Here is a 22,769-nt window from a genome sequence, read left to right on the forward strand (position 1 = left end):
CCTTTCCTTTTTGTGGTGAATCACCATTATAAACAGAGCACATTCCTCCTGTTTCCACTCTTCACTTATCTCTCCTTCCAAGGAGTATTTACTGCATGCTATACAGGAAATACTCATACATTGTGGTGAGCATTAATACGGCCTAACTTCTCAAGTAACTTCTAACACTCACCTAAGAAGATGTGGTGCTGCTGTGTTTGTCATCCATCTGGTCATTCATACATCACGCCACCAGGGTGCCTGACCATGCCTTATGTCTGGCTTGATGAATTCAGATGGGAAATAAAGGAGCGGGTTTGTGCTCAAATGTACATTGTGAGGATACTGAGAACAGCTAAGTAAAAGAGACTTTCAGTGTGATAGGTGCTGTAGAAAGAAAGGGCTGCAATAAAACTGAGGACTGGCTACAGGACACTATTTTAAAGTGAGTAACCTGAAATTTTGAGGAAATTAGTTAGTTTAAGGGTAAGAAGATGGAACCAGCCAGCCAGCAAAAACAATTGGCAGAAGGAATATATCGGGTACAAAGTTCAGATTAGAAAAGGCGTTTATCATGAGTGTTTGAAGAGAAGCCAGTTCAGTTGAAATCCTGTGGGCAGAAAGAAGGGTTGGTTGAGATGGGAGTGTGAGATGAGAGTTGGCGAAAGACTGGACCAAATGGGATTCTAAAGCTTGGTCTGTAATGAAGAGAAGTCAGACTACTAGTCTGGGAGAAATACAGTAGTGTTGTCACAGAAATAGAAAGAGTCAATGGATACATTGAAAATGGAGGCTGATTGACTGACTTACTGATTGGATGTCGGGAATGAGGAAGATGGGGAGTTTCTTGACTTAAGCAGGTTGATAGTGAACAGAGTAAAAATTTATGTATCCTATAGTTTATAATCTAAATTTTGAAGTACGTCAGTTTTGAAGTGTAATTTAAGAATAAACATTAGTACAATAACTCTAGATGTATTTATTTTAAAGGAAGGGAAATGGCAGATGGAAGAGATATTTGATAAAAAGAAACCTTGAATAAGCATTTTTAATGACTTGGTAATTCAGTTTTTGGAAACTGCTGACTTATTAATAAGTGATTATCAAATAACTGTATGAAAGTATAGTAAAAAAAAAACTTTAAAAAATAAAATAATTTCTTTATTTAAACGATTAGGAGACAAGCCTAGAAGTATTAAGTTGACTGACCCAAGAGTGTAGTCAGTGCCCCTGCCCTAACAAGCAGTACAAAACTAACAGGCAATCAATGTGTAATCAAAGTTGAGTTGACAAAAACAGTGTCAGAAAGAATCAGATACTTTAGGACCTAAAAAGTATTTGAAACAATGCCAGAAATTTTGGATAATTAAAAAAATTTTATTTTCAGGTGTTTTTTATTCTGTGCTAGATAGTCTTCAAGGCTGCCAGAATAAATGAGAAAATGATTTATGAGTAGACAGCATTTGGTGTGTTGACAGTTGTCAGGTTTTAACAACTTGAGGAAAGGTCTGTGTCATAGTTTAGGTGTTAGTAGGTTTGGATTTGGTGAATGCAGAGGCAGTCGTAGGGTGACGTGACTGAGGAGGAGTAGGACTGATTGATGTTCTACCTTGTAAGATGGCAAAGATAAATAGATTGACTGCACAGTCAGCTATACACAAGTGGTCTGGAATTTTTGTTTTTTGTTTTTTTCTCCTTATGGTAGGAAATTTTGTTTCTGTACCTAATATAAATATGTGGACCCAATATTTTTACTTTTACAAAGGTAAAATTATATGGAAAGGGAAGGGGGAAAGATATCCTAGCTTTTTCCCATAGGCCAGTCATGACTTAATATTTTTTCCAGCTTGGGGTGACCTTTGTGATGAGCCACATAAGAGCAAGAATCGTGCCCTCAATCTTTATTGCATTGCCAAGGCTTATCGTGGTACCCAGTAGGTTCCATTGCCTACAAGAGTCCTAAGTGGTCTGGTCTCCTGCCAGTCTACGCAGTAAGTGCGTGGTGGGCACTCAAGTCACGTCCAGATGATTGCATGTGAAACAGCTACCACTGAAGCTGTCAACCAAAAGTTCACCTCTGTGCATTACATTAATAGAGCAGTTGCCACATCTCTTACTCATATAGTGACAGAGTTCTGAAAAAGATCAGCTTGTAATCTTACAGGATCACTTAAGTCTTGTGAAAAACAGAGTGCTTTATTTACAGATATCAATCACATAAGTGTCCTTGGTATTCAATTTATAATTTGTATATTCTGCTGGTCTTTATTTGGCAATGGTATTGTGCTTACTTAGTATTAAACAAAGGAAATTACCTTAAATTTCATTAACATATGATAATTCCCCACTAGGACTTTGTATTTAATGTCTGTTGGTTTGCTATCTTTTAGGCCTCTCCCAGTATGTGTCCTGTACAGTCTGTTCCTACAACAGTGTTTAAGGAGATCCTGCTTGGCTGTACTGCAGCAACTCCATCTAGCAAGGACCCAAGACAGCAGAATACTCCCCAGGCAGCCAATTCTCCACCCAACATTGGAGCAAAACTTCCTCAAGGGTGAGTAGTGCTTTGTTGAAAGTATTCAGTCACAGAAGTAAATCATTTTATTCACAGCTCATTGTTTCTGTCTCTGATATTCCCAGGGTGTTTTCATAGGAGCTCCTTGAGACAGATTGATTAGGGACTTTCAAGTATTAGAGCCACCCAAACATGGAGGAAAAGGGAGTAGTAAATTGGCTGTATGTAGAAGATTTTGATTGATGGGGTTGTGTAGGAGAAGGCAACATGGTTACAGTGAGGGTTAGCCTGGCATGCATTGAACCCCAGTGATAGTCAAAATGGGGTTATGGAATATAGAAAAGTCAGTTTGGAAGACAGCTGTAAAAACATACGAGAGAGAGTACATTAATTAACTAAGAAGAAAGTGGATGGCAGCCTGGGATAGAGCTTGGGAAACAGTGCACAGTGTTGGTTGGCTTGTGCATAAGTCTACACACACACAGACACGCATACATGTACTCACATGCATATGTATGCTTGAAGGGTGAAACAGTAGGAAGTTTAGTGATATCCAAAGATTTCTAATTTAAAAATATAAATGAGAAATACTTCTCTAGGATGAAATTTCAGATTAGAAACAACATCAGCAGCAAAAGAAGTAGTATAGAAATAAGAGCTTTTTGTTTGGCTAGACAGAGAACTCTAGTATGAATTCCCTAATAAGTAATGGGAGGGGATTGGAGAGATGGCACAGCAGCTTAGAGCACTTTTCCTTGTAGAAGACCTGTGCTCAATTCCCAGCACCCATATGGTGGTTCAAGTTCATCTATAACTCCAGTTCCAGGGGATTCCAAGAGCATCAGGCACACACACATTCAGACAAAACACAAAAAAGAATAAATCTAATAAAAACAATACATTGTATAAATATATGGAAATTTCAAAGAATAAATAAAAATATTTTTAAAGAAGTAGAGGAAATAATGAATAACTTCCCATGTACAAACAAGTAATTAGTTTGTCCTATTTGCTTTGGGTTCTGGCCATTTGTGGTGGCTTGTTATTAATAGCAGAACAAGTGTTTTATGCTGCCTGTGGTTTGTAGTGTTAATTTGTGTTTCATATTTGAGGGGATACATATATATTATTTCTGATACACATTTAAGCTTTGTCTTGATATCTGTGCCTGTGATAAGATTGAGTTTTCAAGTTTTGGTAAGCAGGAATACTAGTTTTCTCTTTCAAATTTAAATATTTATTTTGTTTGTTATATAAGAAACTTTAGTATAACTTTTTCTGAAATAGAAAAAGAAGAGATTAGATAACTGGCCTTGTGTAGACTTTTAATTTGACACATTAAAGATAACTGAATTTCCTAACTGCTGTGTACATTTCCTAGTTCCATATGATAATGTTTGTTCTGAACAAAAGCTCAGGTTCATTACGCTGTAAGAAGGGGGGAGTCATGATCATGCAGGCAGCATTTAGAATTGTATTTTTCTGAGTGTGTAAGAAACTTTTCCAGAGCCACAGGTGGATTATTCTCAACCCCAGCCCACAGAAACCTTTCCACAATTTTCTATCACAACAGTTTTTCTCTTTTTTCTGGCCGGTTGCCATAGCAACAACTTGTATTGTTTTTAGGGTGATGAGATAAGAAAGATCTAGATGCTACTTTTTCTACTCTGTTTTTCAGATGTCATAAACAGAGTTTACCAGAAGAACTTTCTTCCTGTCTAAACACAAAACCTGAAGTACTGAGAACAAAACCAGATGTCTGCAAAGCAGGATTACTTTCTTCAAAATCTTCTCAGGTTGGAGCTGGAGACTTGAAAATTCTGAGTGAGCCCAAAGGGAGCTGTATCCAGCCTAAAACAAACACTGATCAGGAGAGCAGACTGGAGTCTGCTCCACAGCCAGTCACTGGCCTTCCAAAGGAGTGCTTGCCTGCAAAGACTTCCTCTAAGGCAGAACTGGACGCCACCACTCCTGAACTGCAGAAGCATCTAGAACATGCAGCTTCCACATCCGATGACCTTTCAGATAAGCCAGAAGTGAAAGCAGGTGTCACTAGCCTTAATAGTTGTGCAGAAAAGAAGGTGGAACCTTCAAGTTTAGGTTCCCAGTCACAGACTGTAAAGGAAACGCCAGTAAAAGTAGATAATGAGAGCTGCTGTACAAGAAGCAGTAATAAAACCCAGACTCGTAAGTGTCTCACATCTCCATTGCTAAATGATACGTTTCTTCCTTGTGATAAAAACATGAGAATGACTAGAAATTTCCTCCTGTGGGCTAGTGTAAGTTTTTATTGACATTTTAATGCTGTAGGGACTCCATAATCTTACTTAAAATGGGTCATATCTTTTTTTGGTGATTGCTTTGTCTTCTTACTGTTGCTGTCTTTGTAGCATCTGGGTTGGGGCAGGAGAGGTGGGGATTTGTGTTCTCACATGTGTTCAACATGGGTGGAAACATTGAGCAGTTTTTAAGATGAAGTCTTGACATACTGTTTTCAATCTAAGTACTTTTTGTGCAGAGAAGATGGTATACCATGGTTCCTACTTGCCAAGTTGAACATTCCTAATCCAAAAGTTCATAAATGTTTTAAATTCATAAACTGTTTGATACCCCAATAACAGCAAGATACCCCAAGTGGAAAAGCCGACTCTGTCTTCGAGTGGTAGCGTTGTACTAACAGTGTAGGCACACTAAGAGTTGTGAATTGTGTTTGCTCTTGGGTCCCATCCCAAGTCATCTCAATTAAGTATATACAGTAGTCAAGCCCCAAACCAGCAAATTGACAGCACTTCTGGTCTAAGCGTTTTGTGCAGTCCGTCCATTCTAATGAGGGCATTGTAATCAGAAGTGCTGTTACTGTGATTAGAAGATCAAAAGGACCTCAGCAAGTCAGATGGTTCAGAGCTAGTACAAGAAGGTAACCTTTTGACACCTGACTTGTTACTACATAAAAGTCAGTGTGGATTTTATAAAGTTATTTAAATCCATGAAATGAACAACAAACTCCATTCAGAAAAAGCAAAACAAAACTACAGTGTCAGCGAGATGGTTCAGTTGTGTGAAGATGTTTGCTGCCAAGCTGGAGACCCGAGTTCAGTCCCCAGAAGCTCCATGTTGGAAGGAGAGACTGATTCCCTTGTCCTTTGAGCTCTAGGTGTGCTATAATGTGTGAGTGCACAAGCAACCCACACTAATGTGGTGGAGGCTTCTGACAGCAGAAGGCAGAAGAGTTAGGTTGACTTGTGAATCTTTTTTTGTCTAGTGTTGGTTAAAATAGAGAAATATCTTTGCCTAGGGATTCTTCCAACCCAGCTTTGTCATTCTTGAGGTTCAAGTTGGATAGAGCAGTTAGTTTGCATAAAATTAATTACGTAAAGCACATACTGTTTCTTAGGAGTTATGTAACTCCCAAGAGAAAGTGAATATTCATAACCATGTATCTGTTCTATTTATTCTTTTTGAGTCATCAGTCCTCACAGCTTGTTTTTAAAGCAAGTCATTTTAGTTTGTGTGAAGAGGCAGTGAGAATCCTAGTTGAGTAAACACGTGGCGGGTACCGAGTAGGCTCTGGAGTCAGCTTTATCTCACTGCCATGCAGCTGCTCCTTAATCTGGACTAGAGTATGCTGACACCAAGTGTGGGGACAGCAGCCCACTACAGTTGCCTTGTGGATACAGAAAGACTCTGGAAAAGAATTCTGTTCCTTTGCTTTACTTAGGGGCTACAGAAAGCAAAAGCCACCTGCAATCAAGTACCTGTCTTTGTGTTCAATTTGACACCTCAGAAATGTGCTTCGGCACTTTTGCTCTTCTCTCTAGCCTGAGAGACTGCTGTCCTTATGAAGCTTCATTTGGACAGTTTAATTTACTGATCTGTGGATACTTCCTGTTAAGCCAGATCAAATAAAATAACCTTTGGATTTCACCCACCTATACTATGTGGAAGCCTGGCCCAATTCTAAAAGGATGGTGTCTTTCAGTATCTGAGTAATTAAAATTGTATCACTGCTACTATTTTTTTGGTGTGTTACAGGATATTTGATTATTGTACATAGAAAACCTAATTGTTAGATAAAGTTGGGTGTGTCCCAAAGAGATTTGATTGATTTGGGTGTGCCTCTAAAAGCCTTCGTAGGAAAGAATGCTAACGGATGGTAAATTCCTGCCTATTATAAGGCAAATTGTTGGGAGTAGTATTTGGGAGAATTCTTCTGGTCTTTAAGACTGGAGGCAAAATCAGCTGGATGGCCTTGAGCCGCCCCAGCCCCACCATAAAGGTGAAACGATTTGGCCCCTACTGACTTAGCTTAGAGCCGCCCTTCCCCCACAGGATGAAGGTGACAGCTCAGCCAGCCCAGGGTGTAGGGGAGGAGCTAGAGACTTCTTTTATAATAATTAGACCTTTGAGGTCTTTCTGGCCCTGGCTCTCCCTCTGTCTTTTAGGGGGACTGGAAGAACACAATGGAAGGAGCTCCTGGTAAGAGATAGGGATTTTCTCTGTGGGCCTGTAGGAACCACAGAGAAACAGCCATCAGTGGTGGGAGGGAGAGGAGGGGGAGGACCAAGGTGTAAAGCAGTATCTAGGAAAGAGCTAAGGAAGGAGTCCTCTGGGGTTTGGAGGAGCTCAAGAGAAAGGTAGACTGGCTCCTCCAGAGTGCCATGAATAGAAAGAGACTTCTAAAGAGCTAGCAACTTAGTTGTAGTTTTAGCATCAGGCTTGTACGTAGATATTTTGTATATAGTTAAGAAAAGAAGGTTGTCTCACTGAACTAGCATGTTTTTAATCTTAAAAACACCTGTTTTAATTGGTAAAAATATTTACTTAAACGGTTACAATTTTTCCCTCTTTTTGTTTCATTCTTCATTGGAATGAGGGTTGACAGCATTGTTTAGCATTTTATAGTGTGCTTTTGTTTTGAGTTTATTTTTATCTAAGAACTCATACACCCCAGCTCCATTTGGACCCCTAGGGAAGGTCTATTTCTGTAGAATACTCATTGTCTTAGGTTGTGGATGCACTCTCCTGCTTGTATGGCTACAGTAATTGACTTTTTGTTTGCTGTGATAGTTCTACCTTTTCCTTTAGAAATTACATTAACATTCCCTTTTATAATTTCTATGTCAATTACCAAGTACAACATAGAATCTGTGTTTACTTAGGGTCTTGTTTTTAACCAGTGCTCTTAATCCTAAAAGGAGGTTGCACATGCTGCAAGTGTGAGGCAGGTGATCCCGTGGGAAGGCATTCATACACTAGCTCTCAGTTTGTAGACTAGCAGGAGAATGAGTAGGGTTTTATTTTGAATAGCTTTTGTTAAGGGTGCTTTATGAAAAATACTAAACTAGTTTCTTTTTGAGCATGCAAATCAACAGAGCTGCCATTTGCTGAAGTGGGCCTGTGGGCGTAACCAAACCCTGAGTATGTTTAGAGACCACTCCTGGCAGGTTGCTCTCAACTAGCACTGTGAAGAGTCAGATGCACTAAATTGTAGTTGTAAGTCTGGCTGTTGAATTTGGTGGTGTAGGTGGTCAAATTGTTTACAAAGACCAAAACTTTGCTAGTTGTTCCTTTAATTACCTTTTCTTGGGCTGTTTTTCAGAAATCTTAGCTGAACCAAAAGTAGAAGTGTCGTTACTTTGGGAATGTTGACTCTTTCTTTACCAGAATTCAATCAAATGTTGATGCTCTATTCAGAGATGTGAAGTTTTATTTCCTTTTTCTTACTTTCCTAGCCCCAGCCCGGAAGTCAGTTTTGACAGATCCAGATAAACTCAAGAAGCTCCAGCAGAGCGGAGAGGCCTTTGTTCAGGATGACTCCTGTGTTAACATCGTGGCGCAGCTGCCCAAGTGTCGGGAGTGTCGATTAGACAGCCTGCGCAAGGACAAGGACCAGCAGAAGGACTCGCCAGTGTTCTGTCGCTTTTTTCACTTCAGGAGGTAAGGTATTTGTGAGGAAAGACTAAGGTAATCTGGTCTCCGCATACTTTTTCTTCTCACAGGACGTCTAGAATATAGAAGTTATATTTTTACGATGTGTTTGATAATATAGACCTTTCTGTATCTCATTCTTTTACACCTTTTCTCATACTCCCCAGGCTAGCCTCAAAATCTTTGTAGCGAAGGATGACCTAAAACTCCTGATCTTTCTATCTCCATTTCCAGAGTGCTAGGATTTACAGGCACTTACCCCGCTTGACTTAATTTGGTACTAGGAATAGAATCCAATGCATGCTAAACACAAGCACTCTACCAACTGCATTAAATCTAAATCTCCAGCCCTCTTTATATATACTAAGCTAAATCTCTAGATCCTTTTCATATATATAGCAAAAAAACATATTAAAAGTACAAACTTTTCAGATAATTGTCATAGAAAAATGCACAGGTAATATTCTCTTTATAGTGCATTTTTAGTGTTTGGTCAGAAAGTTTGGGCACACCTGGTTGGTGTATTGTATAAATTGTTTTGAATCTTCACCAAAGCATAAGAAGGAATATCCATCTTCTGCATATACTTTGGAATTCCTGTACTGCATGCATTAGAACTATTACATAGCACTTTGTCTCAAGTGATAACCTCATTGCCCACATCTCTGATCCTGTATTCTGATGGGATGTCTAGCCAGTAGCATTGCTGGGTCAAGTGTATGTTACGGCTCTTCTGCCAAACTGCCCTGGAGAAAAGGTGCACCACTGTCCATGCCCACTGGAGTGTGAAGCATGCCTGTCTGTATTTGCCAGCATGGAGGGTCATGTGTATAATTGCTTGTTTTTGTTGTTTTTTCTTCCATTCAAATTTGTTCACATTATGTAATTCGTTGACTTTTCTCTTTGTATGCTGCCTCTGTTTTGTTCCACTCCTATTTAAATTAGACTAGTTACAGTTATTAACTACATTTGTCAGTACTCCAGTAAGATACAGTAGGCATATCCACTGCTTACTGTGATGAACCCTAGAGTAAACAAAAGAAATGAAACATTAATAAACTGATGGTTAAAAAGTAGACAAAAAGAAATAAAATTGCTGCTTTTCCTAAACCAGTATGTCAACAATGCTCCCCTCCCAAAGATCATTAACAATTTAAAATAATGTATACAACTTTACTAGAATGACACAGCTTTATAACAGAAGTGTCAGAAAAGTTAATTGCCCTAAAAGTATAGACAATGTATCAGTATCTAACGGCTTAACAGGTGTTTATAATTTAAGTCTTAAAGTCCTCTTAACCTTCAGTTCTGACTGATGTCTCTTACTCTGCCCGTGGTATTATCTTAACTTTTCCCATTAGCATATATTCCTACTGTACAAACACTTGAATTTATGATGACTTTTCTTTTTTTTATATAATTTATTTTTCTCAGATCGTAATTCATTCACACAGGGGTTATAAACACAGAAAGGCAGGATGTGGGGAAGGGAATGACACTGGAGTGTGGGAGTTCAGGGGGAATACAGATATCTTCAGAACCGGGTATTGGCTGGGTGAAGGTTCAGGGGACAGGTCACTATGACTGATTGTCCTTATATGATGACTTTTCATACATGTGTTAAATACTGTTTTTCTCCTCATTCCTCCCTCACATCCCCTTCTTTAGTCCTTCCCATTTCACAAAGAATCCTTCTTCGGCTTGTCGTTTTTTGTTTTTTTTTTTAAAATGTTTACAATTTTATAGTGAAACTTGCATGTTTTTATTGTGCTGTTCAGAAACTAAGATTCACTTATTCAGACCCCTTGTCTGTAGTGAAGCAGCTTTGTTTCTGTTTAAGACGGGAGTGATGCTCTGCACGTAAAGAGCAGACAGTGCTGTCTCTCAGCTCTCCAGATACGTCATGTGCAGCCATCAGCAAGTGCTGCTTCTGTCTCTCCTGCTGTCTTTGTCTACTAATCTAATTTAAAATATAGCTTTAGATGTAAGTTGAAAGTTATTGCTGAGCTGGATTAAATGAACAGGCCATTTAGACCACACTTCTATGTTTCATGTTGACATACACTCCTAGCTACAGGTAAAATGTTAGGTTTTAAAAAATACTCGAAACTAATCCATAGCTTCTCAAACTTTCCACATATTAAGAGTGTGTTCTGACAATATGTTCAGCCTGCCTGTCTGTTTCTTAGGTTCTGAGTTCCATCTTAATATTTCCTTTTGAAAGTCTTAAGAGCTCACACTCTGATGAGCCTGGAGGGTGTGTATGGACAGCAGACACCCTCAAGTCTGTGAGGTGTGCTTCTAATCAGATATCTCACTTTCTGTGGTTGTTGGTTTACCTTTTTTTTGTTTGGTTGGTTGGTTTTTTTTTTGTTGTTTTTTTGTTTTGTTTTGTTTTTTTGTTTTTCGAGACAAGGTTTCTCTGTGTAGCCCTGGCTGTCCTGGAACTCACTCTGTAGAACAGGCTGGCCTCGAACTCAGAAATCCGCCTGCCTCTGCCTCCCAAGTGCTGGGATTAAAGGCGTGCACCACCACCGCCTGGTGGTTTACTTATTTGTGTTACTGTCTTTGCTGTCGGGATCAGTTCTAGTAGAGATTGTCTACTGGAGGCTGTGTGATAAATTTGGGTCGAGTACAAAATACACACCTCTCTCATATACCATATCTAGCCTGCTTTCTAAGAGAAAAACAGTGGTTATTGTTTGTTTTACTTAGTTTTTTAAATCCTTCCAAGTCACTAGCAAGTAGTTGGCTGCCATTAGCCATGGAGAGTACAGAAAACCAGGAGAGGCTTTGTTGACTGAAATAGTATTTATGTGGTAATTAGAAGTTATAAATCAGTCTTGTGTGTTTCCCCACTTCCAGGTTACAATTCAACAAACATGGTGTGTTGCGAGTAGAAGGCTTCTTAACACCAAACAAGTACGACAGTGAAGCAATTGGCTTGTGGCTACCTTTGACCAAAAATGTTGTGGGGACCGATTTGGACACAGCAAAGTATATCCTAGCCAATATTGGAGACCACTTCTGTCAAATGGTGATTTCTGAGAAGGAAGCTATGTCAACTATTGAGCCACACAGTAAGAGCATCTCTTAGGGGGCAGGATGTTTGAGGTTCTACTTGACTTCTGTTTCTGACACCGAAGTTGCACAGATTTTATTTTCACCTTAGTCTAGGTGGATACTACCATGATATTGCGGTTTTCCTTTTATAATAGGTTTCTTCTGAGATGTTTTTTCTGGAGTTTGTTGTGAGACAAAGGTATAGCATCCCCTTTTGGTTTGAAGAATCAACCTGAGTTGTTAGTGGCATTTGCATAACCTTACCAGAAATGTAGGCTCACCAGAAGGTGGGATGAGACCTCAAGCTGATTACAACAAAAGATTCTTAATTCACAGTACATATTAAAGACAGTAAGACCAGATAGGCATAACCTAAGCCTCCTGAGTCCCACTTCGTGGGGCTAGGTCCCAAGCATTTGAGTGGAACCAGCTCAGATCGAGTCAGTTCTTCCCACATACTGGTTTGAAAGGATAGCTGCGAATGCTAGCTTATTTGAAACTGCCCTCTACTCGTTTGGAGCACTCCTTCACTATCAGGAAGCCTAGTAAGCTGCTGGGGTCAGTGTTTGTGATATGTAAGAGATGGACTGCCTTTGCATCATCACAAGGTAGTGTCTGGAAGGCTAACATTTTTTTTCTCTGTGTATGTGCTCTGGAGAAATACGATATCACGCCAGAAGTGCCGTATATCTGTCATTTTGTATTCTGAATAACCAAGCACGTTTGAATGGCAGTGTCTATACCATTCTTAAGAACTTTGGTTGTACTTTCCATAAACAACTGAAGCTAGCTAGCTTCAGCACAAAATATTTTCAATAAATGTGGATCCTGTTATTTATTTCTCAAGACTTTTAAGAAGATTTATATATTTTTATTTTATGTGTATGAGTGGTTTTGCCTACATGTATGCAGATGCACTGTAAATGTCCCTGGTGCTCACAGAGGCTAGAAGAACCCCAGGAACTGAATTGTAGATGGCTGTAAGCCTCCATGTGGGTGTTGGGCTAAACCTATATGCACTAAATGCTGGGAACTGAAACTGTTCTATCTAACCTTCATTCATACCCAGCACAGCATTCATTCATGTCTCAACAGAAAACAAAGTTGATTCACTCTAGACAAAGGAATTTGAATAAAGGGAATATTTTTAAACAATAGAAACATAAGTTTCTGTATAAAATTGCAAACATTAAAAAACAAATCAGATTTTCTCTTACATGCATACCTTAAGTTTGAAAAAAAAAAATGACATCAAAGCCACAGTGGGATTCTCTGTGAAGTGAGAGGGACTGAAGGGGGTGTGAGGGCGTGGTCGGTTCTTTACAAGAGCAGAAAGTACTCTAACTGATAGGATGAGCCATTTTTCCTGACCTACCTCCTAGATTGAAGCAGTGGAATCCAGACATGTTCCTGGAGATCAGAAACTCCTGGCATGACTTTGAATGCTGTGGGGACAGCTTTAGAATTACGCTACTATCCATGTGTTCAGAAGTCAGAGGTCTGTTTAAAGTTTCCTCTGTGCTCTGGATAGAGTAAGTGATAGAAGTTTCCCATTACACTGATGGGTTCCTTCTGGGTAGAAGAAGTGCATGTAAAGAAACTTGACTTCCAGTGACTGCTCTTGTGCCGGTCTACATTTGACTGCAGTGCATGGACACGGCTTTGAAATGTATTAGTTGCTTCATCCTGACTAACCAGACCTGCTTTAGGTTTTAAGTAAGTGATAATGGGGTTTTTCTTTTTTTGTTATTGTTGCTTTTTGTTTTCCCATACAGGGAGTTGTCTTTTAAGAGTATAATTAAGGAATTTTCTCTTTGTAGTGGATTTTTCTTTCTTGGTTTTATGATTATCCTGTTCCTCTTACATAAGAAGCTGGTTGCATTAGAGAAGGACATGAAATACCATGGGTGATCATGAGAGAGATCATCCTACCAAGAAGACTTACTCAGTTCCTACCTCAGCCCTGACAGTAAGCAGGTGTTCACCACAAGTGGCTAGCGACACTGTAATACAGACAAATTGGACGAAGCTCATGAAACCTTATAAAATGCCTCAAGTTCTTGATACTGTGCCTGGGCCCTTTCATTATAGTACAGTAGTAGTTCTTTGTTGGTTGGAATGAGTCAGTGTAAACTGAAACGTCATTTGGGATGTGTTCAGGGTAAAGAATTAATTCACGTTCACCACAGACTTGGTTATGAAAAAAAGAAATGTGTGTGTGTGGAACAAGAATGCAACAGTGTTGAACCAGTAGACACCGACTTGAATGTTGTGTCCAGTAGCATTGGGCTTCCTGTCTTCAGACCAGTGTTCCCCTGCTCCTACTCCTGGAAGCTTTCTGATACTTGATGTGGCCATCGTATTATATACTCCTCTCTTTGCTGGGGAGGGGCCTCCAGTTGGTATGTGTAGTCATGAAACCCGTTTCTCCAGTCAGTGTGGTCTTGGCTCCTGGAATGGAAAGTGTGGCTTTGTAGAGTCCTGGGTGGTTTCTTATTTTGCTGGGTATTTGGTTAGTGTGGATCAGTCCTGTGTACCAGCAAGTGTCATCTGTGGCCCTGCATGATCAGGTTTCTAACTTACAAGTGAAAGACATGACTTTGGTACTTGATACTCTACACTAACTTAATACATTGTTTCCTTCAGGACCTTTTAGCCTTTGTGAATTGAGGGCATCTGTGAAAATACTGATTATTGGTTTGCAATTTGAATACATTTTCCCCCTTGGAAAAAGTGTAGCCAGTGCAGCCTTGAGATTCTAAAAGAATTGGTGAGGTTGAAACTGTGGTAAGGATACCTGTGGGTGAGTTCCAGCTCTGTACCTACCACTTAAGCACAGTCACTTCCTCCAGGAGGAAGAACAAAGTCTTGAGTATGTCTGGTGCAAACAGACATGAGTAGGTGATGCTGACACACTTGAACAGGCATGCTGAGGGACAGGAGAGCTTTATGGGGCAGAAGCATCGGTGCTGAAGTTGAACAGACCAATTGGGAACTGTAAGCACAGGAGTCTCATACTCACACCTATGTTTGGTTTCAGAAACCCTCTGTACCTCACGACTAAACGGCTTATTGATTTTTGCAGGGCAGGTTGCTTGGAAACGAGCTGTCAAAGGAGTTAGAGAAATGTGTGATGTGTGTGACACAACCATTTTCAACCTGCACTGGGTATGCCCTCGGTGTGGGTTTGGAGTGTGTGTGGATTGCTACCGGATGAAGAGGAAGAATTGCCAACAGGGTGAGTGAGAACTTGAATCTCCTCTACTCCGATACACTGGACTTAAGTCTTTTGTTGGTTTGTGGTTGATGGTTTCGAAGTTCATAGAAAACAGTTACCACAAGTCCGTTATTTGCAGGTGCTGCCTACAAGACTTTCTCTTGGATAAGGTGTGTGAAGAGTCAGATACATGAGCCTGAGAACCTGATGCCCACACAGATTATTCCTGGCAAAGGTATTTCCTATGAGGCAGGGATCACACCCCACCCCCTTCACGTGTCTTGGGTAACTAACAGGGGCTTTAGCTTGCTTCTACTTTGTGTAGTCTAATTGTCTGATAACTTTTAGTGTTGTCCTAAAAGTACTCAAGAAACATGTTTAATATCCCTGTACTTTTAAAGCATAGCAGAAGGAAAGAAAATGTACATTTCAGAAAGGCGGGACAAAAAGGAGGGACCGGAACATCAGACTTCTGAGAAAAGCATTCTTAGGGGGAAGTTGTCTTCTGCTGTTGAGACTGTGCATGGTAGCTGTCTTTAGCATTTGCCCTTGTCCTCTGTTTTAGCTCTTTATGATGTTGGAGACATTGTGCATTCTGTCAGAGCAAAATGGGGTATAAAGGCCAATTGTCCCTGCTCCAACAGGCAGTTCAAGCTCTTCTCAAAGCCAGCCTTAAAGGAAGACCTGAAACAGGTATTGCTGCTAATGTTTGGTTCACTGTCCTTATGATTTCATCTGTTTCTCAGCTGACCCAAGGGCTTCTGTCACTGTGTTTGAAAGAAACACACAGACAGCAGTCAGTCTGAGGAGAAGAGGCTTCATTCATGCCCGCCTCTCATTCATTCACTTCACTTCTGTCTCACTCATCACATCACTTGTGTACTTTGTGACTTCTTAGTGTGTTTGACATTGTTGTTCCTTGAAAAGAAAAGCAAAATTGAAATTTTTAAATTTCAGTATATCAGAAGAGTTGAAAATAAGTCCTTCTGTTGCCAATACTTGATCCCCTCATACCTTTTTTTTGGTGATATACTTACCATCACATCCACTCAGAGCCTCCTTTCTTCTCTTACCCAGTAGTTATTGTTCTACCTTGTATTTTGGAATTAAACTATGTGTTTTCGAAAGCTGTATTATTTGGGCTTAGAAAAACTGTGGTGCTTGGTGCCACAACTGAACTTGAATGATTCGTGTTTTCAGAAAAGGTCTCCTTTGTCCTGGCTGTCTTGTTTTTTGTTTTTGTTTTTTCGAGACAGGGTTATTCTGTATAGTCCTGGCTGTCCTGGAACTCACTCTGTAGACGAGGCTGGCCTCGAACTCAGAGATCTGCCTGCCTCTGCCTCCCAAGTGCTGGGATTAAAGGCGTACGCCACCACCGCCCAGCCTTGTCCTGGCTGTCTTAGAACTGGGTATATAGCCTGAGCTGGTCTCAGACTCACAGAGATCTCTTGCCCCTACCTCCCTAGTGCCAGGACTAAAGACCTGGTGACTTAAATTCTTTTCTGCCATCTTCTGGCAGGGTCACTTTGGCCTCACACCCTGACTTTCTTATGCTTCACCTTGCTCACCAGTAAGAGCAGAGCACATGGTAGAGAGTACTGGTAACTAGAGAGGGCAGAAAGTGAGGGCTAGGACCACCACAGGAACCTGGCTATCCCTTTTCTTTCTTTTTAATATATGTGTAAATTCACCACAGCTGAGTAACAGTAAATGGTAAGTTCTAGTTGTTTGTGTTGGGGTTCTTTGAAGAGCAGCTCATCACATTTAAAGCTGGAGTCAAAGAGCATCCTGTGTGCTGGCTTCTGAGCCCCTCAATTTACTACGCACTTCATTCTCTGACTCAGTAAGCATGTTTTGAATGCTGCTGCTCTAAATATCTGCTGAGTTCCCAGGGAAAGTAGGCACAGAGCAATCAATCATTTTACACTTGGTATTTGGGGCTATAATGTGACTTTGTGTTAGCTATGTATTTTACTGGCAGGCTATTGGGGAAGAAGGAAAATGTCAGTCTTCTGCTTACATCTAATTCTCCTTTTAAATTTACAGACATCCTTGTCTGGAGAAAAACCAACTCTCGGGACTGTGGTCCAGCAAAGTTCCCCTGTGTTGGAGCCAGCAGCTGTGTGTGGAGAAACAGCCTCCAAGCCAGTCAGCAGCGTGAAGCCTACCTGTCCAGCCAACACTTCACCTTTAAACTGGCTTGCTGACCTTACCAGTGGGAATGTCAACAAGGAGAACAAGGGTGAGTTTCCCTCCTTCCTGAGGTTTTGAGCACATCCACTGTAGACTTAGCAGCTACACTTGCTGTGAGAGCAGGTCTGGGATGCTGCAACATGGAGGTTTCCTCCTGTCACTCAGGTACACACCCCTGAGAAGGGACTGTTGTCACCTCATACAACTCGGCTGAAGTTGAAATCATGTTTGGTGATAGTGGAGTGGTGCTGAGACTTCTTACTAGTACTACTGACACAGCTTACACAAAAATAGCACATTCTGATTCCTTTCCCCTTGTTTATCTCACTCCCTTTCAGTCCTGCCTCTTCCCTTCTCATTTCTTTCTGTTCTGTGTCCTATATTGTTTAACTAGGACTGTCTGTATAAGCATTGGTTTAAAACCAGCTCTTAGATCCTGCCGGGCTCTCCAGTGGTTGCTCTAGAATCTTAGTTCATCAACTGGCCGAGCACTGTGAACCACACACACACACACACACACACACACACCCACACGCGCGCGCACACACACACACGCGCGCGCGCGCACACACACACACACACATACACACACACACCCCATCCATAGCTAATTGTCAGGTGGCCTGATCTGTGTGGCCAGTGCCAGTAGGAGATAAGGCTGTGACTGATGCCCAGGGCTGTGTGATACTTAGATGACATTTCATAGGCTTTCTCCACATTGTCTGGTTCTTAGGATTTTTGTGTTCCCTCTTCCTTCTGTGTCTATGAGCCTGAGCTGTTAGACGTGTTTTAAGTGTTTGTTCACTTTCCGCTGCCCTGTCCTGTCGTCTGGTGCCCTGTCTTCGCTCGAATCCTTGTCTTACAGGAGTTGGACTTTGGGATCAGATAAAGTTAGATAAGATTTGAGGTCATTTTGCTTTCTAGAAAGAAAAGTCCAAAGTCAGTTGTTTTGTACAGACATCTTAAAATTTTTCTCAGTCAGCCTCGTGATGGTAGTGCATGCCTTTAATCTTAGCTCTCGAGAGGCAGAGGCAGGTGGATCTCTGTGAGTTTGAAACCAGCCTGGTCTACAGAGAGAGTTCCAGGATAGGTAGAAATAGACAGAGGATCCTTGTCTTGAAAAAACGCCTTAATGAGATTTGAATCCATAAAGGATTTGTAAGAATGACCATCCTCAGATATGCACTAAACATGTAAAAGCTGGAGAGGAAAGTACAGTGATGGAGAGACCTGGGAGGCTTAACTCTGGGCGTTTTTATAAATCAGACTCTGAAATTAAGACTAGAAGAAGGGGACAGCAGCAAGGGTTTCTCCTTGTCCAGCAAAAGTGCTCACAGCACACATTATAAATAATGATTTTGGGATAGGGGCTCTCTCACTATGCTGTCTGGTTAATCTGAGCTTAGTTGATCCTGTATCAGCCTCCTGAGTAGCTGGGACACATGTGAACACCATTACACTTGGCAGGACTCTTTTCAAAATTGTTTTAAGATATTCGCTCCGTATTGGGAATAAGATAAAGGTTCTTTTCCTTCTAAGCACTCTACTAGGAACACTGACCAGTGTGGTAAGGCCATACACAATAATAAATAATTTTTTAAAATATTATTTATAGTTCTGGAGACGGCTTCAGAGTGCTTGCTGCTTTTTCAGAGGACCTAGGTTCAATTCCTAGCATTCATGTGGCAGCTCACAAATCTGTAATTTCAGTTTTAGGGGATCCAGTACCCTCATCTGGCCTTCATGGGCATCAGACATACATGCAGGCAAGACACGCTCACATCCATAAAATAGAAATAGAAAAAATCACCATACTATTTTCTGGTTTCACTTGGGTATTTGATACAGTTGTAAAACATCAACTAGGAACTCTGACATATCACACACCATTAGTTTTTATTCTTTTAGGGTTTTTGTTTTGTTTTGTTTTTGTTTTTTTTGGTTTTTTTTTTTAATTTTAGAAGAAGAAAGCTATACCCTGAAGTCATTCTACTTACAGAAACTAATAAGGAATTTGCCTTGAATGCACATCTGAATGTTTTTATTTTGTTTTAGAAAAACAGCTGACTATGCCGATTTTGAAGAATGAAATCAAATGCCTTCCATCCTTGCCCCCTCTGAACAAGTCCAGCACAGTCCTCCAGACTTTTAACAGCACAATTTTGACACCTGTGAGCAACAATAATTCTGGTTTCCTTCGAAATCTTTTGAATTCATCCACAGGAAAGGTATGTGCTCCTTTTATTACTTGTACCCTTTATGAAGTTGAGAAGAGAAGATAACATGAATCATATGTCACTGCAGGTGTTCCATGGGCCCATAGGGATAGACTGAGACACTTTCGTCTTCCAGCTATTCTTTTTTTAACCCTGGTTTTCACTTTCTTAAACCTGAGTGACTAGCTTAAGGACTTGCCTCTTTACCTGGGTTCTCTAATTTGGTCTCTTATGGAAATTCGATGTGATGTGTGTTCATCATACAATTATAGAGATGTGGTTTTTTTCAACAGATTATGGCATATCTAAGATTTGTGTTTTTTATTAAATTCAGACAGAAAATGGACTAAAAAACACACCCAAAATCCTTGATGACATCTTTGCCTCTTTGGTGCAAAACAAGACTTCTTCTGATTTATCCAAGAGGCCTCAAGGCCTGACAATCAAGCCTAGCATTCTTGGCTTTGACACTCCGCACTACTGGCTGTGTGACAACCGCCTGCTGTGTTTGCAAGACCCCAACAATAAGAGTAATTGGAACGTGTTTAGGGAATGCTGGAAACAAGGGCAGGTAATCCTGGCCTCCCTCTGGTCCTTTGCTCCTTTGCAGACTCCTTGGTATTGTTGTTTCCTCTCCTCCTGTGTTTGTATTATTTGTTTGTGGTAGATGTAATTAGGACGGTATGTGGCTGTGTCTTATGATGTATAAACCGACTCTACTATACTTTTTCCCATTCAGAATTTTAGTGCTTTCAGCCAGCTGTTTCTTGAGGTTTGATGAACAAACAGGCCTGAGTTTTCTTGTGTGGTCAACCTTAACAGAAGTGAGAGTGACTAAGACACTGTTGTGATTTGAGGAATTTGACGAAATGCAATTTAAAAAAAAAAAAAAAAAACACGTATCCCACTTTTATGAATTAAAGCCTGTGCCAGGGGCTAGTAAGATAACTCAGTGGTTAAGAATGTTTGCTGCTAGCCGGGCGTTGGTGGCGCACGCCTTTAATCCCAGCACTTGGGAGGCAGAGGCAGGCGGATTTCTGAGTTCGAGGCCAGCCTGGTCTACAGAGTGAGTTCCAGGACAGCCAGGGCTACACAGAGAAACCCTGTCTCGAAAAACCAAAAAAAAAAAAAAAAAAAAAAAAGAATGTTTGCTGCTCTTGCAGAAGAACTGAGTTGGTTCCCAGAACCCATGTTTATATTGCCACTACCTATATCTGCATATCTAAAGTATCTGCCACCATCTTCTAGCTTCCAAGTGCACCTGAACAAGACATGCTCAGAGGCACACGGATATACATATAAATAAAAACAAATATAAAGAAAAATACAAAAGAAAAAACCCTGTGCTCTGAAGGTAGTTCTGCATGGGTCACAGCCATATGGTGTCATCTTGAAATTGGTGTATCATCCACTACAGTACCTGCTGTCAAGGGCAGCACTTGGCTCTTCAGTTGTGGTTGGTCCATTCACAGTGTTCACGGCCTTGTGGGTAACAGTTGTTGGCATATATGTCATGTTCATACATTGCAAGCCTGGTGCTGCTTAATCTAGGGATTATTACATAGCCTGAGAGCCAAGTGTGTAGCAGATGAATAATAAAGGTGTTCTGTGGAATAGAAGAACCAGCTGCTTGAAGAGGGGATGAGCTAGTAGAGGTCAGACTTCATCTCCTCCTCCTTCCTTTAGCCAGTGATGGTGTCGGGAGTGCATCATAAATTAAACACTGAACTCTGGAAACCCGAGTCCTTCAGGAAAGAGTTTGGCGAGCAGGAAGTGGACCTAGTCAATTGTAGGACCAATGAAATCATCACAGGAGCCACAGTAGGAGACTTCTGGGATGGATTTGAAGATGTTCCAAGTATGTATGAAAGACTGGTCAGGGGGGTTAAGGCTGTGTAAGGAGTGGACAGAAGAACAGCAGGAGCCTAAAGATTCAGGACTTCAAAAGGAACTGTCTTTTGGGTTTTGTTTTTACAAAGTTTATGCTTTTGAAGTGGCGTATTGGCCTGCCGCAGGTACTGCTGCTCTTGTAAGAATAGTTCTGACTAACCCTGATCTGGTCCAGAAGGTGGAGGTATAGTGAAGAGGACACAGATGGTCCTTCCTGAAGTCCCTGGACAGAATAGGAGGTGCTCTCAACCTCTATCAGAGCAAAACAAGTCCTTTCTAGTTCGTTGAGTTTGAGCCCCTGAGGGTTTTGATGCTGAGGGGAGGTGGGTAGTGAGTGACATTGGTACTTTCACAACACTGTGAGGAAAGCAAAGTTGGTCCCAGCGACAAGCTTTGTGTGTTCAAAAACAGGACCCCATAGATCGTAATTAATAATCTTTATTTTGCTGTCTCCAAGATACAGCTTAGTTTTTGTTGCCATAAAAGTAAGAGTTGGCAACTGGCAGGAATAAGATAGCTAAATTGTGTTTGTATGCCAAGTGGACTTCTTTGATTTTGAAAAATTTCAGATAAAATACTTCATTTGTAATATTAAGATATTAGCTAACTTGTCCTTTTTTGTTTCTGAATTATGAATAAATTCCTTTATTCTGGTTAATCTCTCCAGACCGTTTGAAAAATGAAAAAGAAAAAGAACCAATGGTGTTGAAACTTAAGGACTGGCCGCCAGGAGAAGACTTTCGAGATATGATGCCTTCCAGGTATGCTTTCAAATGGGAATTGAGCTAATTCTGTCCTTCACTTGGGGAATACAGAGTCTCTCAGATGGCAGGAAGCTAGTTTTTAAGGAAGTATAAGACAGCTTCATGGTTTTATTGGTTCTGATGTTTTTATATTGTGTGTGTACCTTTAGGAGATAGGTACATTTTTAATGAGATAGAAAAAGTAGTGACTTTAGATCTGGGTAGGAATGGTCTGCACATTTAATGTGGAAGTGCCCTGCTGTGAAGACTTTCAGGCTGGTTTTCAAGGCAGTCCTTGGATTAGACACACCCAGAGTAGTGTGTCATCCCAGAGTCTAGTTCCCCTCAGGAAATACTTTCCAGCTTTATAACCTGAAACATTCCAGATCATTTGGACACATCTCTGTAGCACAGGACGCACCCCTGTAGCATAGTTCTAAATACCAAGGCTAGCCATCTCTGTCTCAGATTTGGTCTTTTTGTATAGAAGGAACAACAGAAGTCCTAGTGTACTAGAGTAGAAAAGCAAGCTTGCTTTGCAAATTATTTGGTTTCTTGTTCTAGGTTTGATGATCTGATGGCCAACATTCCACTGCCTGAGTACACCAGGCGAGATGGCAAACTGAACCTGGCCTCCAGACTGCCAAACTACTTTGTACGGCCAGACCTGGGCCCCAAGATGTACAATGCTTATGGTAAGACGGAAATGTAACGTAGTGGAAGGAATAAAACAAGGTGTTTGAAAAAATGACTAGCTAGAAAGCGGCTGGACGCTGCCTTCATTCTTGTACATTTCTCTATTTCTTGGTCACATGTATATGTGTTTTCATGGCTACAGTTTTGCATAACGGCAGGTTGCAGTTTTATATCTGTCTTCAATGCGTAACTGTAATAGCTGAAACTTCATATTGTGTGGTCATTTCAGTCCTGATGGATATCTAGGTCAGTTTTCCTATTGTTTCCCACTAACATCACACAGTGTGTGTGTGTGTGTGTGTGTGTGTGTGTGTGTGTGTGTGTGTGTG

At 40.7% G+C, this 22,769-nt stretch overlaps 1 protein-coding gene across 3 annotated transcripts in view; it reads left to right on the forward strand.

Annotated features, from left to right (window-relative positions):
• Kdm3a (lysine demethylase 3A) overlaps nucleotides 1-22,769 on the forward strand; it is a 44,324-nt gene that overhangs the window by 16,595 nt on the left and 4,960 nt on the right. For all 3 annotated transcript variants that reach the window (XM_028762317.1, XM_028762316.1, XM_028762318.1), the window contains 13 exons: nucleotides 2,370-2,533; nucleotides 4,173-4,681; nucleotides 8,227-8,431; nucleotides 11,288-11,502; nucleotides 14,571-14,723; nucleotides 14,842-14,937; nucleotides 15,268-15,395; nucleotides 16,749-16,944; nucleotides 18,951-19,123; nucleotides 19,446-19,682; nucleotides 20,798-20,969; nucleotides 21,669-21,762; nucleotides 22,309-22,439. In XM_028762317.1, the coding sequence (XP_028618150.1) occupies nucleotides 2,370-2,533; nucleotides 4,173-4,681; nucleotides 8,227-8,431; nucleotides 11,288-11,502; nucleotides 14,571-14,723; nucleotides 14,842-14,937; nucleotides 15,268-15,395; nucleotides 16,749-16,944; nucleotides 18,951-19,123; nucleotides 19,446-19,682; nucleotides 20,798-20,969; nucleotides 21,669-21,762; nucleotides 22,309-22,439 (2,473 nt within the window). The remainder of the gene's footprint in view (nucleotides 1-2,369; nucleotides 2,534-4,172; nucleotides 4,682-8,226; nucleotides 8,432-11,287; nucleotides 11,503-14,570; nucleotides 14,724-14,841; nucleotides 14,938-15,267; nucleotides 15,396-16,748; nucleotides 16,945-18,950; nucleotides 19,124-19,445; nucleotides 19,683-20,797; nucleotides 20,970-21,668; nucleotides 21,763-22,308; nucleotides 22,440-22,769) is intronic.

Source organism: Grammomys surdaster, unplaced genomic scaffold, assembly GCF_004785775.1.
Source record: "Grammomys surdaster isolate TR1022 unplaced genomic scaffold, NIH_TR_1.0 133, whole genome shotgun sequence".
NCBI classification, from domain to species: Eukaryota; Metazoa; Chordata; class Mammalia; order Rodentia; family Muridae; genus Grammomys; species Grammomys surdaster.